General features: G+C 40.2%; 1 protein-coding gene across 5 annotated transcripts in view; it reads left to right on the top strand.

The window, feature by feature from the left end:
* PTPRK (protein tyrosine phosphatase receptor type K) overlaps positions 1–18,171 on the top strand; it is a 420,549-nt gene that overhangs the window by 232,754 nt on the left and 169,624 nt on the right. For all 5 annotated transcript variants that reach the window (XM_075087593.1, XM_075087592.1, XM_075087590.1 and 2 more), the window contains exon 7: positions 14,537–14,830. In XM_075087593.1, coding sequence (XP_074943694.1) covers positions 14,537–14,830 — 294 coding nt within the window. The remainder of the gene's footprint in view (positions 1–14,536; positions 14,831–18,171) is intronic.

Raw genomic sequence — 18,171 nt, 5'->3', positions numbered from 1 at the left:
CTGATTTGTTTTTGTCTCCAAATATTATTATGTGCTCTCATCAGCTTGGTTCAACACACAGAACCAGCAAACACAGTCTTAGACAAAATGCAGTCTGAAGTTAATAAATAACATCATTTACTTGTGTAATTTTTGAAGGTAACAATCTCCATAATGGTGTATATTATTATAAACTATATTATTAGCAGTGGATCTTATACTTGGAAAGGAAAGCTGTACTGTCCAATTTCTGCCCTAGTAATTTCTTCTTTCCTCATTATTTCTGTAGCATTGTTGATTTTGTTTGCCTTCTTACGTGAATACACAAGGCTAGTTACTGAACTTTCAGTGTGCTAGCTCAGCCTGAAGAAATGTTGATTCGCACCATGTTCAAGAATTAAAACATACAGTAGCAGAATAAGAAGCTGTATGTTCTGAGGTTTGCTCATCAAAAATTGATGAGATAACTTGGTTAAAATAAGGTAGCAAAAAAGAATGAAATTTTTCTTTTATTTTGGCTATAATAGAAGCGTATTTTATTTCAGCTATTAAAGCTGTGAAGAAGTGGGAATCAGCTCAGTTGCCTGAATTAGGGCAGTGTATAAAAATTGTCATTTACCTTGCACCATATTTAATAACCCTGTCTTCGGTTTAGCCATTCAATATCAAAATTCCTGAATTTAAGTAGAGAGGGATTACCAGAATACAGGAGCGCAACAAGGGACAATCACAGCTGTTCCAACCAAGGATCCAACTAAATCAGAATTCAGTGCCAGAGGAGGACTTCTCTGAAAGAGCTTAATAAGCGTTCACGACTTTTCCCGATACCATCTCAGCATCTGATTCCTTTCAACAATGGTGCTGAGCCTGGTGGTTGTCTGATTAGTAAGGAGTAACCTTCATTTGCGCTCAGCACCATTTGGCAATCAGACTACCACCTTTTTTGGCTTGAAGACCCCTTCATTTCTTCTTAATTTTTGAGCCTGCTTTCTGGTAGCTTCACTTGATGGACCTATATTTGCTGTATTATAAGAGGCTAAGATTAACTGAATCCTGACATCTCTCGTGTGTGATTTTTGTAGAGCTTTGTCACAGTATTACCCCTAGATCATCTCTTTTCCAATGTGAAGGTGCTACCCTACTCAGCTGTTTCTCATATTGGGGGTTTTCTGTGATTTTAGTCACCAATGTTGCCCTTTACTGAAACCTAGTCATAAATAGGCAGATGCCTCGACATAAACAGGCAGATCTGGAGGGTTGTTCGGGATGGTACTATTTAGGTGATGAGCACAGCATTTAACAGTGCTGCCCTATCCTTCCACACAGTGGAAGTGCAGACCGGATTTCAAAGTCAAGCTTCCCCAGCACACCACCATCATGTTGTCCATTTGTTCTGAGGGAACATTTCTACAAACTCAAGTGCAAGAGCTTCTGCCTCCCAAATGACTAGTATAGATACGATATGCAATCCATATCTTAAAGTACAGTTAACCAAATTGCTAATGAGTGAATATCGAGCACTGTGGATTAGTTGTGCTGTAGATCTACAGACACTTGAGCTGGCTTTAATTGATTGTCCAGTTAGGTAACGACTGAATGGGTCTATTTCTCCTGAGACCAGAAAGACAATCAGTGACTTTCTAGCCAGATTTTTCCCAGTGTAAGCAGTCACACTAATCACATAAATATTACTACTGAAAAACAAGTTTTTTGTCATATTTATACTTTGAATCTTTGTTACAACAAAACAAAGATAATAGGATATTATCAACTCATAAAAAGCTTCTGTGAACTATTCCTCAGAACGTATTTTTACAGTCCAAATCATCTAACGTACATACTAATTTTTAGGCTATCTATGCATTTACATCCTGTAGTGAATTTGGGATTCAGTACACTGGGTGTCAGTTTAATGACAAGAACACCCTCCTCATAGCAACACTGTCATAGTTGACAATATACACATTTTCAAAGTCTAACAGAATAGCCCCAACTGAAAAGTAGATTATGAAAATATCCCAATAAAAACTGTCCAAATACTTGTTAGGTCAAAAAGCTACCCTATTTTCTATATTTCTATGTTCACACTAATCTAGTGTGCTGCCTTCTCTTTCAAAGGTAAATATGCTTATTCCCCATTTTTGTTGCACCAGCTCAAAAAAAAGCCCTTATACCAACTTGGCCTCTCAGGAGTGAAGCTGTTCTCACGATATGAATGAAATGGTCACCCCTCTCCGTCAACTACATAAGAATTTCATGACCAGCTTCACTATTCCATTCATACTTCACAACACTGCATTATCTAAACTCTTAATAAATCATTATATTCTGTTCATTCCTTTTAAAAAAAAAAAAAAGATATAATGTGTTTTATTTGCATGCAGAGGAAATGGTGAGGATTTTTGTTCTGGTTTGTTTTTCTAGAAAGCTCTTCCAGGCTTTTCATCACAGTCAAAATCCATTTAGCAACAAGAAAGTGGGCAGCTGCTTTGTTACATATTCACTTCATTTCATAGGTATTTCTTACCATCTGCCTAGGTGCTGTGGCAAGGATGTTGGTTCCTTTTGGCTACCCCTATTCCCCCTGCCCCTTTCTGAAGCTGGCTTTCATGGTAAAGCCAAGCAGACTAATGGCCAGCACCTACTGAAAAGGCAGTCTCAGTCTTTCCCTCCCCTTTCTTCTTTCTCAAGCACCTGGACTTGTGCTCCTCTTTCTGTGACAACACTGGCTCTTTTCAAAAGCCACTGGGAGCTGCTTCAGTGGCCCAGGAAAGCAGGAAACCTCCATGTACACCCACCCCCAAGGTCAATTTTAAACCTAAACTGCCATGGATGTAGAGTAGATGAGTGGCATTGCAATGGACACTGGTGGTGGGAAGTGGAGCAGTAGGGTTGCCCTTTCAGGTGGGCATTAGGTGATGTGTAATTCACATCTGTGATGTAAAACTGTGGTGTAAAAATTAACCAAGTGGGAGTCCATTTTGGTTTGTGTTGGTTCATTGCATAGATTGAGGGAAGTGTCTCAGTGCCTCCTAAAATTAGTCCCCTTCTCTGTCATTCTAGTGGGCTGCCTTCTGGCATTTTTGGCAAGAAATATTTGGGCATGCTGTAATAAGAAATGTAAAGACGTTGCTGGTGGGAACATCTAAATGTTTCTTGGAAAAGGTTAGGAATAGAAATTGAAGGATTTGAGCAAGGAAACAGTCCCTTAAAAATAGGCTTGCTCAAAAGTGATGGATTCTGACATTTTTTTCACCATAGACTTGAATAGTCTGAGCACACACAAAATCTCTAGATAATCATTAATGTATAACCCATATACTAAATTGTATCAATTTTTCCTTTGATGGTAGTATTGAAATGCTGATAGAAAGCTTTTAACTTCAGCAAAATGGGATACCTGAGGAAGAACTTCGGAGAAGGAAGATATTATTTATCCTGTTCTGGAGGCATTCCTGGGTGCCCTGCCTGTCTGAAAGGGAAGATTTTAAGTTCATCTCTGTCTTCTGCACATTTGTAAGGATCTTCCCTCAATAATACAGTGTGTGAGGTCCCTCCCTTCCTCCCTTCTCCCACCTCTGCATGTCAAGGTCCGTGGTTTGGGTAAAATCAGTGTTTAAAGTATTTAAACTTTCTTCATTTGATGGATCAAATAATCAGAAATAGAAAGACACAGAGACACAGGAGGATGAATTGGGGCTGCCTAGACGGGCCCAGGATGCTGGTGGGCAGATGAAATTGAGGAGGAACAGTGCAAGGTGGGGGGGGGGGGGGTAGGAGAAGCCTCAAGCAAGTGATTGGCACGTAACCCTGTAGGCGTGCAAACAGCTTGCAGGAGGCTGGCTGTCATACTTAACCAGTGCAGGTACTACGTGGCAGTGAACAGTGCTGGGAATGCTAATGGATATCTCAGATGCCAGGTGAGCAGGTATATTACAGAGTATGGGGAGGGCTGGGAAGGTGAGATGTCCATGACACCCCTCTTACATGCTTGAAGTTTCTGTAATTACTATTAAATAAAAAGGCAAATGCTTGGTAATCAAAGCTGTGCCACCTATTCCTCTCAGCTGCAGGTACTTTATATTTCAGTTCCTTTCTGGTGCAGCGATGCCTGAAGTTCATTGCACTTAAAGAGCATCAGTTTTGAATTCTGCCTGGCCGTGATACTGTCCCAACAGCATGTGAAACATTTTTCTCTGTCATTCAGAAGGCATGCAGGAAAGCTGATGATAGAAATTTGGATAAGCACTGGCTGGACATAATGTGTCTTCCAAAGTGAGATATACTAGAGTCTTCTAGGACAGGCAAACACCTCCGACAGGAGGGTCAGTCGGTCTACAAGAAAGTGCAGGTCTCCCAGGTAGCACGGTCATGCCATCACTCAAAGAAAGCTTCACCTTACCTAAGAAATACAGCTGGCCTGTGTGTAGGTAATTCCAAGTTGTTATCAATGGCCTCATGCAGGTAGGGTACATGGCTTTCACTGAACTGTAGTGCTGGCTGGGTGAGTTTTTTTAATGTTCAAGTTTTATAGAGTTGTAGAGCTAGTAAGGCATAAATCTGTGACGGGTTTTTGGTGGTTTTGTTGTTGTTGTGTTTGGGTTTTGTTTGTTTTGGTTTTTTGTCACTGAATTCTACTGAAATGCTCTAGTTTTGCTGAGGGGCGTTTGAAGTATTTAAGTTTGGTTACAAGTATGTCACTGTAATATTCATCCAACAGAAAGTTTGTGCACTTAGTTTGTTTAGGCAGTAAACTGGATGTGAGTGTGACTATAGCATCAACAGATACAGCAACAGTGAAAAAATCTTTGCAACGTCAGTGTATCAGGCCAGTTTAAGCCTGAAATTAAAAGAAATAAAATCCAAGTACCTGAGGAGCAGAAAGAAAAAGAAAATTGTATTCTCAATATATAACTATGTAAAAGAAAATCCTGGAGTCTCTGAAATAACCTTTGGTCCTTCTTCAGCCACTCTTTCCCTAGTCTCAAGTTTTATTCCTTCTCATCATTGACAGCATGTGGGTGTGCATAAGGAGTTCAGTATTGTCGAATATCCCATTGCAAAACCTTGTAGAGTTGAGAGTAATTCTTCCTTGGGAAGTACCAGTTTTTGAAGAAGGCATTCAGTTTTGTTCTTAACCTGCTGGTTCCTGACAATGAAGCAGATAAAATATTTATTTCCAACAATAATCTCAATGCTAAGATCTCAAGGGAATTAATTACTGACACGTGGATAATGAAGTCACAGAATCACAGGTTGGAAGGGACCTCAGGGATCATCTAGTCCAACCTTTCTGGGAAGAGCTCAGTCTAGACAAGATGGCCCAGCACCCTGTCCAGCCGACTCTTCAAAGTGTCCAACGTGGCCGACCACAACAACCACTTCCCTGGGGAGGTTATCCCAATGGGTGACTGTCCTCAGTGTGAAAAATTTCCCTCTCATGTCCCATTGGAATCTCGCCAAGAGCAACTTGTGTCCATTCCCCCTTGTCCTCTCCATGTGACTCTGTGTAAAAGGGAGTCTCCATCTTCTTTGTAACTACCCGTTAAGTACTGGTACATGGTGATGTAAGCCTGTAAGCCTCCTTTTCTCAAGGCCGAACAAACCCAGTTCTCCCAGCCTGTCCTCATATGGCAGCTTCCGAGTCCTCTGATCATCTTGGTGGCCCTTCTCTGTACCCCTTCCAGCCTGTCCACATCCTTTTTGTATAGCGGGGACCAGAAATGTACACAGTGCTCCACCTGTGGCCCGACAAGCGCTGAGTCCAGGCTTTGCCCAAGACATTTCTATAGGTGACTCATTTAAACTGAGCGATTTTTTTAAAAACTCTTTTTTTAAAGATTTTAATGTTGTCTTATTACAGGCACCTCTTTTACTTACGTGCATTCGTTTTTCCTGTAGGAGTGTACTACATAAACGTCTTTAACACAATGCAATCTTTTTGACGATGTGTCATACTCTTCTAATTGATTCCCAGAGTAGCATGGCCTACTGTCATTCCATAAATAGGCATCAGTTCTGTTCATAAATTGTGTAGAGGGATGACATGCTCCAATTTTTAGAAAAACTTTTTTTTTTTAACATGTAAGCTGGGCATGAGCTTAACCTTGTTTACGGTTTCTGCTGACAAAGCTAAAGCTGCACACTGTTCCTTTTATTTAAAGAAAGATAATAAAATGAATGCAGTGGTGTTTCAAATCAAGGTGAATAAAATGCCACAGTGATGCATAGGATATAAAATCATTATGCAGAAGTTAGCAGTTTTCACCACTGAAATAATTCATATTTCAGCACTTCAGGTGGTCAGTAACTGCCACACCACTTAAATTAAATACATTTTAGCTGCATGAGCTTGCAGACTTGTAGTTACCACACAAACTTGATATATTAGGCAGGTGCTCAAAGACAAATCAGTAGTTTGAGCTGAGCTTGTGACATAGTATCACCATTTGCAGACCCAAAGTTAGAGGTGATATTACGGTGAAATACGTCAGTATCCTTCCTAAGCCAGTGCCGTAAGCTCGCTGTTCAATTTGCCATTTGTGTATGTTGCTGGTTTTTTTCCAGTAACTGATTCTCTAGGTAATAACCTGAATCTCACCGTGTTATAGGTATTTATTTTGAACATTTGTTTAACATAGATTCTTTCAGGTTTTCCATTCCAAGTAATAAAAGACAATGAAAATGGTGTTGCAGACTCTCTGAAGTGAGTTCGATAAATCACTTGATATGACCTGGTCACTAAGCTATTGCTTAGAATGAGTTCTTTTGTTCCAGACAACTAACTATCTTAATTAAAATGTAACGTTTTGTAGGTGTTATGTCTCAACCTCAGGACTAGAAACTAGTGCCAGATTCTGAACAGTTGTCAGAAGTTGTATTTTAAAGTCACAGAGAGAATGTTTCTGGAGTCTCAGGAATTAAGTCTGCATAAACATCATTAAAGATAAAGAAAAAGATCTGGAGAAAAAGCTTTGTGGCAGTATACTAGATCACAAGCTGCTCAAGTTTCTCCATGCAGCCACTATCACTTACAGTTGCAGGACAGCAGCTGAGATAGGTCTGAATTAGTTTTTGGTTGTTTTTTGAAAAAATGTAGTGGGAGGCTTGTGACTATTTGGAACACTTAACTGTAAAAACCAACCAATTTCTACATGATTTTCTACATTAAATCATTATCTGGTGTAATATGTGGAAGTCAGTTATTTGCTGACAAGGTTTTTGCTGCCTTCTCTTCAGTATACTTTTGGGGAGAGATGTTGTTAACTTGCATGAGCAGCAAGAACCCACAATAAGTGCTTCTTCCGGTTTGTCTGCAGAAGGCAAAGGTGGGAGCAATAGAAACTTTTCTATTAGGAACAAAAGAAAAAGTAGAAAAATAAAGCAGCTGCTAAAATTAGTTAAACTTGATGAGCAGAGAGAAGTTTTTGACCATTGGGGAAAACAAACAAATTTGTTACAAAATGGTAAATGAGTTTATGAACAAGTAGAGAAGCCAAGCAATGGCTTAGGGAAATAGTAATTAAACCTAAAGAATGGCCAAGGCTTGGGAGACCTCCAAAGGGCTTGCAGCTGATGGGATTTTTATTGTAAGAATCTATAACCAGCGTTTTTTGGTCCTGGAGTAGAGGACATGATTCTAAAACTCCTCTTGAGGTCTCTGTGTGTTATTTTGAGTGTTGCAGCTGTTCTAAGCAAGTGTGCCCTCCTGCAGCCTAGGCAATATGCACTGCCTGCAGTCAAGCTCATCCTGCTGAAGGCTGTTTTTCACTGCCCCGTGCCTGGGTATCTCTCAAGGTGAGACAGAGGAGCATCATGGGCTGGGCAGTGGTGGCTCATGCTCAGCTGGTGGTGTGGAACTGGTACAATCTACACAACTGAGGGTATGGGAAGGTAGTAGACAAAAGTGTAACCCTTGGGCAAAAAAGGGGTTGGGAGTTGGCCGGGACAGGAAAGGCTGTTGTGGCTGTTGCCTCTCACTCCACTATATAGTGTGCAAGCAAGAATCCAGCGAGCTAAGCCTGTTAACAACAGCATTTCTCTACTTAAGGATGCGTGTTTGTCTGCAACTTTGAATTGGTTAGTTAAGATTGTCCTAATGTAATTTTGTATATTGGACTTCCCACATAAAGTCTTAGCTAGTGGTTAGAAGGTCTCAGAGCAATGTGTATCTAGAGTTGTGTTCTTAGTAACGCAGAAAAATAAAATGTAAGTTAGAAGAGTGACAGCTTTTTTTTTCTTCTTCTTTCTTTTCAGAAGCCCAGTGGAATACTCAGCTCCCATTAATGAACTGTCTTCAGTGTGCTGGGCAATCTCTTTGATTCATAGGCTGTTGGGTTTTTTATTTGTCTTCCATGTGTTAAACAACAAAACCATTAAGGACTTAACTACTCTCTAGAGATGGCATGTATAGGGTGACAGACTGAGCTGTGAGTGTAGTCTGTCATGCAGAGAAAGTGAAAACTTGAGATATTGTTGGAAATCTAAACATAAACTGCAGAGGCTTTCTGTGACTAAGGTTCAGGATACCTCTGCTGTTAATCAGATCTGTGCTTTCAGCTTGGGATCCCTCAATCCCTTGCATTAACCTGCTTTTTTAACTGAGTAGAAGAATTTCTTATTAGGTAGATATTCTGTAATGCTTCTCCCCTTACTTGGCAAAGCCCGTTTGTATTAATACAGCTTTTGTTGGCTCTGAGGGCAACAGGTCTTGTCAGGCTGCTGTCAGTGTGGAAGACAGCAAGGTGTCCTTTCAGGTAGGCACACGTCCAAAATAAATTGTTTTGCCATAAATTCTGTATATTTTTTTTCCTAGCAGAGCAGTATTTCCCACCCATTTTGGAGAGCCAAATGAAAATATTTCTAGTTCATATTAAAGATATGCCGCATGTGGAATGATTTTTCTACAAATAAAAGGAACCCAGTATTTGTGCTGAAAGCCTCCATGGTTTGTTTTCATCCTCAAACTTTTCATAGCTCATTTTGTGACCACCTTCACAACCACGTAATTTCTTTCAGTTGTACTTCTTTGGAGCCTTACATATTGTTATAATCTTCTATTTTTTTTTCCCCTTAACGTATAATTTATAAGAAGACATCCAGCCTTGACTGAAAACACTCAGAGAATGCAGAATTTCCTACCGTATTACCAGTTATTGTTCTTCAGTTACTATTCTCACTGTTAAATTTGTGGCTTAATACCATATTTGAATTTAAGCTTTCAGTCACTGCTTCGTCTTAATTCTTTTTTCCATTGGATTAACCAGCTTTTGAGACTGAGAATTTTGTTTCTCTGCAAGTACTTGACTGCCATCATTCTTTCTGCTAAATCTCATATATTTTCTCCAACTTTTAAACAAATGTTCCTGGTTCTTTGGTTTTTCAATATTTTTTAAAACTTGTGAATCCCTAAAGCCATATGTAATCTTCCAGCACAGGAAGAGTACTGAAACAGCATAGCTGTTGCATGGGATCGGCAGCCTGCTTCCCCACACTCTTCTGGCTCCGTGCCGTGGGTCTTCTGACGCAGCTTTGCCGCAACATCTCCGTGTGCAATCTGGAGCCTAGCACAGAGGCACCAGCATTTCTGCACAGGGCCGGCTCCTGGCACGCAGGCATGTGTGCCCTGGCTCCTTCAAGAAACCTTGGGTGTTTCAGGCTGCATTTCCTAGGGCCCCTTGTCCCAGGGGGCTTTGTATGGCAAAGATTGTGCTCTATACATAGCCAGTACAGGTCAGGCACTGAACCTCAACTAGAAACCCAGAGTGCTTGCAAGGAACGTGCAGAAATTTCTTAAACAGCTTTGCAAGAAATTTCCCTAGAAGAGGAAATGAGTTTGATCTAGGTGGGAGCTGAGTGAGTCTTGAGTCATTTGGGGAAGCATCTCCACTGTAGTCCTTGGAACATCCCGTATTAGCTGTATTTATGTGGGTTGATTTGTTTGTTTCTCTGAATTAGGAAAAATTTTAAAGGCAATCTGTATTCTTTTGATTTACCTGCTTTCTTGACAGTTTATGACATAGTTAAGACATGCCAGTTTAAATTTCTGGAGGGGTGAGGCTGATGTTGGGCGGCTTCTAATAAATGAATGCTTAGTTATACTTGTAAAAGTTGAGCTTTCTATGGTTGAACTGTTGATACTCGTTAGCATACCAACTGTATGGCTTCTTGTAAGGTATTTGACAGAGAAGGCTGAATGTGCCGTCACCAGAAGGAAGGCACGCTGCATGTGCGAACAGAGGGAGCTTGCATGTCTGGAGGCTTTGTATGAGGAAGGGATGAGACGGAGAGTGGCAAGAATGAAGGCAGGCACCCATCCTCCATGGGCTGTGTGGTGATGAGCCCTCACCTCCCCACGTCCCCAGACCCTTCTGCTGTGAGCAAGGCAACAATCTCCTGTGACTGATACCTGTTACGCTCAGCAAAACATGACTTCATGTAAATAAATAAGATTTTATCAAACGTGCATCCAGTTTCAGCTTTTCCTCCAAAGTGGAACATGTAGGATTCTGGTTTGGTCTGATTCCCCTCTCGCGCTTTGAACTTATCATTACCAGACTACCACTAAGATACTGATGAAACTCCATTCCCTTATTTTAAATTTAGGAGATATTTAGTCTTGGAGGGCAATGTAGTATGGCTAATGTCACCCAGGCTAGGTAAATAGTATTAAGCAACATAGGATATGCATACGTTACTTGGGCATATAGGAAGTTTCATGCATACTAGTTACTGTAGTAATAACAGCCTTCTCCAGTTGTTTTTTTCTGTCTATGAATACCTAATTATTTGCATACAGTATTTAATATTAAGAATATGACACAACTGCTTAACTGTAGGAAGACTTCTAGCTGGGGTTGATGCTGCATGCTTACTCCAGTCATTTGGTGCCTAAATATCACAGTGTGTTTAATACATAATGGCATATACATACTGATGTGAGCATAATGTACTGCTAGTAGCTCAGCAGAATGGGAACTTTGTACTGATGAGATGTCAGTCTTAATTTTTGATTAATTTAGCTGTGGGCATTTTACGTCAAAGCCAGAACTGGCAAAATACTGCGAAATCCTATGCATGAAGATACTTTAGTTTCTTTAAAGTCTTGCAGATGTGCAAGTGTTCTTTTTATATAGTCCTTCAGAGATGTTAGGGGCCATGCATACTGGAAGGGTTTTCATCAGATTTAACACCTTTAAGCAGTGGCTAGAAAATAGAGTCAGAAGATGAGTCAGTAATTAAACTAGTCATGCTGGAAAAGGAATTACAAAGTTTGTGCTTACCAAAGGAAGAAGTGAAACTCACCATGCAGGGTCTTCGTTCAAACTGTTTAGCACGTGTGTTTTGAATACCTATTGGAACCATGATTCTACCAATGAGTTAATAAACCATCCATGGGTTGAAATATTTTTTTCATAAAACATTGTTTAGAACCTTTATGGCTGTTCACAGATGCTTCATGGCCAAGAAGAGGGGAACCATGCTCAATAAAAATTGCTTGCTGGGAATACTGTATGCCTTAGCCACATCTACTCAGAATGATTGAGGGGGGTGTGTTGTTTGTTTGGTTTTTTTTTTTGACAGAAATAAAAGAAACAGTTACCCAGTTTGGTTGTAGTGACCGGGGCAGTGGGGAGGTAGAGGGAGGTCACCGTGCTGCCTGACCTGCCTGCGGCTGTGGGTGACTGGAAGCCACAATATGCATGTGCCGTAGTGGCCATTTGCAGAGTGCCTCGGCAGGATGGAGGCTGCTGTGATGGGTACCTGGTGAGCCTCAGCCTCCTGCAACACTGCCTCTGATCCAAGTTCTGAACTCTAAAGCTGTCGCTTGGCTTAAGCTGAGTTTTTTTTATTGTTTGTAAACCATACCAAACTTCTGAGAGGGTGGTTTTCTTTGGGGTTCCCTCTCATGCATGTCTCTTTCCCCCCACCCCGCCCCCATGTAAGAGGTTTTCATTTTTGACAGACTGACTTCCCAGGACACTGCAAAACAGTGTTCCTTACTACTAGGCAGACCCAGATTGCTAGAGTGAAAAGCCAGCAACATCACTACCTTGAAGGAATGCGAATTGTGTTTAAAAAAACACCAGAAGAGCAGTGTTGTTGATAATTGCAATATTTGCAATGGGAATGGCAATCAAAACATTATTAATTGTTTTGCTCTGTATTTTAGTTATCAATGGCAATTTTTAAATGGTAAAAGTTTTAGGTTGCTCTATATATAAAAGGAAGTTACGTGATTTGAAATTATAATTGGGGAATATTTGATGGATCTGGTTATAGAATAACAAATGAGAATAATTAATAGAAAGTTAATTGGGTACCATCAGAAAAGTTTATCCTGGTATATTGGGATTGCATGCTTCAGTTGATACTTAGTGTACTTTTGGGATTTCTGGTTGCACCTCACCTCTGGTTCTGACAGTATATTGTATTATGAAGAATATTAATAATGCTACAGAACAATTACTTGTTCATTTGCTAACTGATTAAAATTCATGCATAATTTATTGGAACTGGGAGAGACTTCATAAATAAGTCTCCTTGTCCTCAAGAGCTTAAAAACAAAATGCATATGCTAATATAAGAATACACTTTACCTCTTAACATAAAAATTTAATATGCAATGGTATATTAGTCTCATTAATGTGAGGTTTTAGTTGTGATAATCGTGCTCTTAATCAAAGTGTATACTTCTAAACATAGCCTTACTTTTTAGAGGTTTATAACTTGGACTTGGTAGTGTATCATGCTCATCAACGTTTATGTTTTCTGCTGTAATATACACTGACCTTAGAATTCATTAGTTTGACATTTAATGTGTTAGTTCCGCAGCAAATAAACTGCCCTCATTAAGCCCCACTGCATTTCTGAGCGGTGATGCAGGTAGGGATCTAAATTAGTTCATATGCACATTTCTTGCCAAAACAGGGTAACATATGTTAATAATTAATTGAGATACTTTCTGGAGTTTTGTATATCCCAAAGCAGAAACGGGAACACCTCGGAGCATTCACCTTTTCACTCCAGGAGAAGAAAACGAGCTCCACTTGCAGCCACTACTGCACACTCACAGATTCCCTGGCCTACAAACCGAGTGGCTCAAGACACAGCTAATTTAGAGAAAAGTCTGCAGGAAATCCTTTTGCACCAAAACGTGGGAAATTGAGTTGCTTACAGAGCTGGTAAATACACTGTTGGGAGCCAGCTCTGGTATCTGGAGGGGAAGCTGAACTGCTGGATATAGAGAACCAGGGAGCTCTTGGCCGAACTTCACCATGCAGGATGGGTAGGATGTCAGAGGTCTGGAGGCCCACTGGGAGCCCCTCCATCACCAGTCCCCCCCACGGCTCCGTCAGTGACACTGGCGGGGTTGTTGTCGGGCAGCAGAATATGTACAATGCTTCTGCATCTTAACTTCTTTTCTGGAGAGGGGTGGGGGGGAGCGGGGATGAGAAGGGTCCCCTCTAGGGAAATCTTATGGTCTGGGGTTAAATGTTATTTTTAATGCACTGGCCATGAGATCCCTCTACCTGCTCAGAGTTGCTGCATTGTTAGTTCTGCATGGCCGCTGTGTGAAACCCCTGTGTGCATTGAATTTAGCATTGTTGCCTAATTAAGAGCAACAAATTAGTTGAAATATGAGCCATCTGGAATGAAAATGAACCTTCCGTGTTTATCAGCGGATTCATTTTGTTACAAAAGTACACGTTGCTTGTGATTTGTTTCACAAATCACACTGAGGCAACGTGCTACTTCTCTAGGTAAACATTTCTCAGGGTAAGGGGGACCTCACCTTCCCATTTGGTCTGTCGTTACCTTTTCACTTTGCAGCTGTGTTGAAATATTTAGGTGGAAGCTGATGAGAACAGAGGAAGACAAAAGGCAACATACATCTTACTGTTTCAGTTTCTAAATTAGCAGCAAGTCATTGAAGAATAAAGTGATGTTCTACGTCTGTGCTATACGTCTTTATTTTGTTATTCTCCTGGCAGTTTTGCTCAGTTCAGAGTGAATCCCTGTAAGAGGCTTTTGTGTCTTTTACCCTAACTGCATGTGGTGGGATTCGAATGAACTGCAGTGATACTCATTTTTAAGAATATTATGTGCAGGGCTAGTGTATCAACTATTGCAACAATTTCTTTAAGGAAAGTATGTATGTGGCTTCTGTCAATAAAAGAAAATCAGTTATGTTTCTGAAAACCTCAAGTTATTGCCATAGTAAATTACATAAATGAGCATGAACCCAGTTTTTTTCCAGAAAAAAAAAAAGTTAAGTAACAACCATATATAAATCAGATAGGATTTTATGGTTCCTAGCTGAGATTTCTAAATGGAAAAAAATAGTACTAGCCAGATGTACAGTGGTGCGCCACTGCTTCCATCAGTTGAAATTCTCCTCAGCTCTTCTTCATTTATGTCAGTTCTATTTTGCTGTTGAGTTTTGAAATATTTGCTGACCAAGACCTGACAACTTTCTGTGGAATTAGCCCTCCTCTTACTGGGTTTTCCAGCTTTTGTTTTAGCGCTGCCTTTTTTTTTTTTGACCCCCCTACAGAGCCGCCTCGGCCGATAGCACCCCCGCAGCTGCTGGGCGTTGGGCCCACGTACTTGCTCATTCAGCTGAATGCCAACTCAATCATTGGGGATGGACCCATTATCCTGAAAGAAGTGGAGTACCGAATGACGTCTGGGACCTGGACCGAAACCCATGCCGTCAACGCACCAACTTACAAGCTCTGGCACTTGGACCCCGACACTGAATATGAGATTCGGGTCCTTCTCACCAGACCGGGCGAAGGTGGGACTGGACAGCCAGGACCACCGCTCATCACCAGGACCAAATGTGCAGGTGAGTGCTGCTTTGGAAGAATGAATAATCAAACATAACTATTTATTTAATGATCTAATTGGTTGGCAGGCTTGTTGGTTCTAATTAACTTGTAGCAGAACTTAAGGGTTCTCTTGGCACCCACAGGTTCTCCAGGCATCCAGGCCAATATGGATTTGCTGGGTCCCCTGCTCTGCCTGGTCACTGTCTAGGTTGCTGTTTGCTAACCCTGGGGGGTACGTTAGGAGGCGGGATGTTAGGAAGCTAAGAAAACATTTTACTTCTCCCCATGTAAGGAAGGAGACATTATAATTTCTAGACAGGGCAAGCCACCTGTTTTTTTGCCTTCATGTTTTTGCTTGTACTTCGAGTAAACTTGCACATAAAGGTACTTGCTTGGAAAAAGAATCTGTTTAACAAATAGAATTTTACAAACAAATGTAGTGTATTTTTTCTTTTTCCAAGCAGACATGCATGGCCTGCCAGAGTCTCTGACAACTCCTAAAATGCAATAGCAAATATTAATAGTGTTTTCTCCATTTTTGACCTACCACCACCAAAATCATGTGCAAGATTCTTGCAGTCTGCTTCCATTTTTTTTGAGCGCCCCTGCGTGGCCAGCGCCAAGAAGATTAAGTGCTGCCAACTTGCGTTATATGCTGTTCCTTCTAAAGCTACTTAAAGTTATTTTAATCTCAGCTTGCATAAGAAGAAAGACAATGCCTATGTCTCATAGTTGCAGAGGAGAAAAATTACAGATTTGAACGTCAGACTGGGAGGCTAATAAGTGGAAATAAAATTGTGGGTTTTTTTCCTAATCTTAGAATTTTTAGGGCCTGACTTACAGTATTTTAAAATTTGCACTATATTAGATTTAGCAAAGACTGCTGATAACCGTCTATTCAAAGCTGCACTAAAATAGTAAGAAAGGAGAGCTGCAGTTGCAGATTTCCATGTTTCATGTATATGTATGTGCATATAAAATGGAAGTATAAATGAAATGGTTTTTTCACTAGTTGGTGACAGACCTCAGTGGCATAGCTATTCGGGTTCTCATCTAAGCATGGATGACCACTCATTTTGTTTGTGTAAGGAAGAGGGTCAGTGTCTGGATCACAAGCCAGAACTTCAGACAGACTAGGTCAATAAGTATGAATCCCAGAAAATCAGACAGTCTTTTTTGAAATCAGGTACAGTACTGTCGGAAGCTGAGGCACACAGCTGGAGCAAGCCTAAACCGAAGGCATTTTTTGGAATTTGTGATCTTATTTATAATTTAGTCTGTCTTTCCTGTGAACTAAAAATATATGCGTGTGCGTCTTGGTTAAGATGACAGTCATTGAGATCTAAGTAAGGTTAAAGCATTCGTTTATCACACTGAATCAGTTTAGGCTTTGTTCTGAAAAAGTAGAAATTTGAAAACAGCTGCTCTTTTAAAAAGCTGAGACTAACAAATCCTAAATGTTTGGTCCTTTTTCCTAGCCCTTGAAACAATATACTTTCATTTACACAGTGTGTGACAGACTAAAGCTTTTTAATGGGCAAAGAAGGCAAAGGAAGTGACAATTTATGTGATATATTTTTAGAAGCCAGTTAGGGGAAACAACGTTATTGTGAGTGTAATTTTATATTTAATTTGTTTTTAACTTAACACTCACATATAAGGCACCAAAATCTAGTCTGGCTTGAGACAAATTCTCAATTCAATTTAATCCACTATGAAATGAAGCAGATCAAAAAAATACTTAAAAAAAACATCCCTGAACTTCTGTGACAATGTTATTTAAATAATAATAAAATTTCAAGTTGTTTACCTGGCAGTAAGACTGATTCTTCTTATTCCATGAAAGTGAAGGTGAATAAATATTACTATTAACCAGTTTCAGTTAGAAAAAGGTAAGCCAGCAATGGTTTCTGGAGACTGAAGGATTGTGCCCAGCATCAGGGACAGCACGGAGTTGCGTGGCAGGTTGCCTTCCTGCATTCTCACCTGTCTGGAAAGTGAAGACAGACTTTCCTTTTCCGCAGTGTTCTCCCAAGGCTTCTGTAATACAACTGCAAGCCCAAGTCAATGTGATTTTTTTTTTTTTTTAAATATTCTGCTCATAAAAAGGCAAACTATAAACAGAAAAATTAGTCTCTTCCGAAGAGAAGATTTATAAGGAAAGGTACAGCTAATAATGGAATAGCTCACCCTGCAGTCTCTGCTGCTGCTGGTATTGTACGAGTGACTGGCAGGTGATTTACTGTGCTATATTAGATGACAGCTCTGCAGCAATATCGTCTTTCTGGAGATTCTTCATTTATTCCTAATTCTTGTTTCTGACAAGATCATTTATTTTTCAGACAGATACTCTCTTTTCTGTTGATGTTCTTTGTCAATTTTGTCTTTCCATAAGTTTTGCACGTATTAGTTCAAATTCTAAAACAAGTTATAATTGATTATCTGCTCAGCATCAAATGGAGTGGCGGGAAATAAATGAATTTTCAGCATGCAGTTTGCTCTTTATATGGATTGAAAAGCATACATTAGCAAACGTTGATCTGATGAGGTTCTAATGTTTACATTCCAAGTAGCAGCAATAGCAAACTCACTGACGTGTCAATAAGAATAGGTTAGTATTCTGCTTTCTATTTATGTAATATCTAAGCGAATATTACCATTGTTTTAATACGAAGATTACAAACGATTTTTCCATAATTCATGCAGTATTTATAATTTCATGACAGTTCTTAATAACATATTATTGATCAGTTGGCCTGTGCTTTGCTGGAGATATATCTTTCTTCTGAGCAATTTGAGCGATGGTTATACTTACCTTGGTATCAGACATGCACGTTTATTATTAGGTATTTAGATCATTTTCCGTTTTCTTCATAGCAAAACCAGTGTCTGGTGACTCGTTTAGTAAATGTTTCTGCTAATGCTAAACAAAAGTGTTTTCTAATTAAGTGATAATTCTTCTGCTAGTTAAAAGTCCTCCACCAGCCTGTTTGTCTACTCGGCATTTCCCAAGTAATCTGTCCTGCGCTGAAGCTGAGTGATGGTATTTTGCTAGAAAACTTACGTGTTGTTTTTATCAGTCTGCAATTAAAGATAGCGCTGAGCAGTCAAATACGTGAAACCACTGGGTATTTTTAAATGGCTGAAGTAAGACTAAAAGGGCAAGGAATCTGGTGAAGGGTCTAGAGCACCAGTCTTACGAGGAGCAGCTGAGGGAACTGGGGTTGTTCAGCCTGGAGAAAAGGAGGCTGAGGGGAGACCTTCTTGCTCTCTACAGCTCCCTGAAAGGAGGTTGTAGGGAGGTCAGTGTCAGTCTCTTCTCCCAAGTAACAAGTGGTAGGACAGGAGGAAATGGCTT

Source organism: Phalacrocorax aristotelis, chromosome 3 (assembly GCF_949628215.1).
Source record: "Phalacrocorax aristotelis chromosome 3, bGulAri2.1, whole genome shotgun sequence".
Taxonomy (NCBI): domain Eukaryota; kingdom Metazoa; phylum Chordata; class Aves; order Suliformes; family Phalacrocoracidae; genus Phalacrocorax; species Phalacrocorax aristotelis.
The sequence above is the reverse complement of the archived record's forward strand: the minus strand, read 5'-3'. Positions and strand labels throughout refer to the sequence as shown.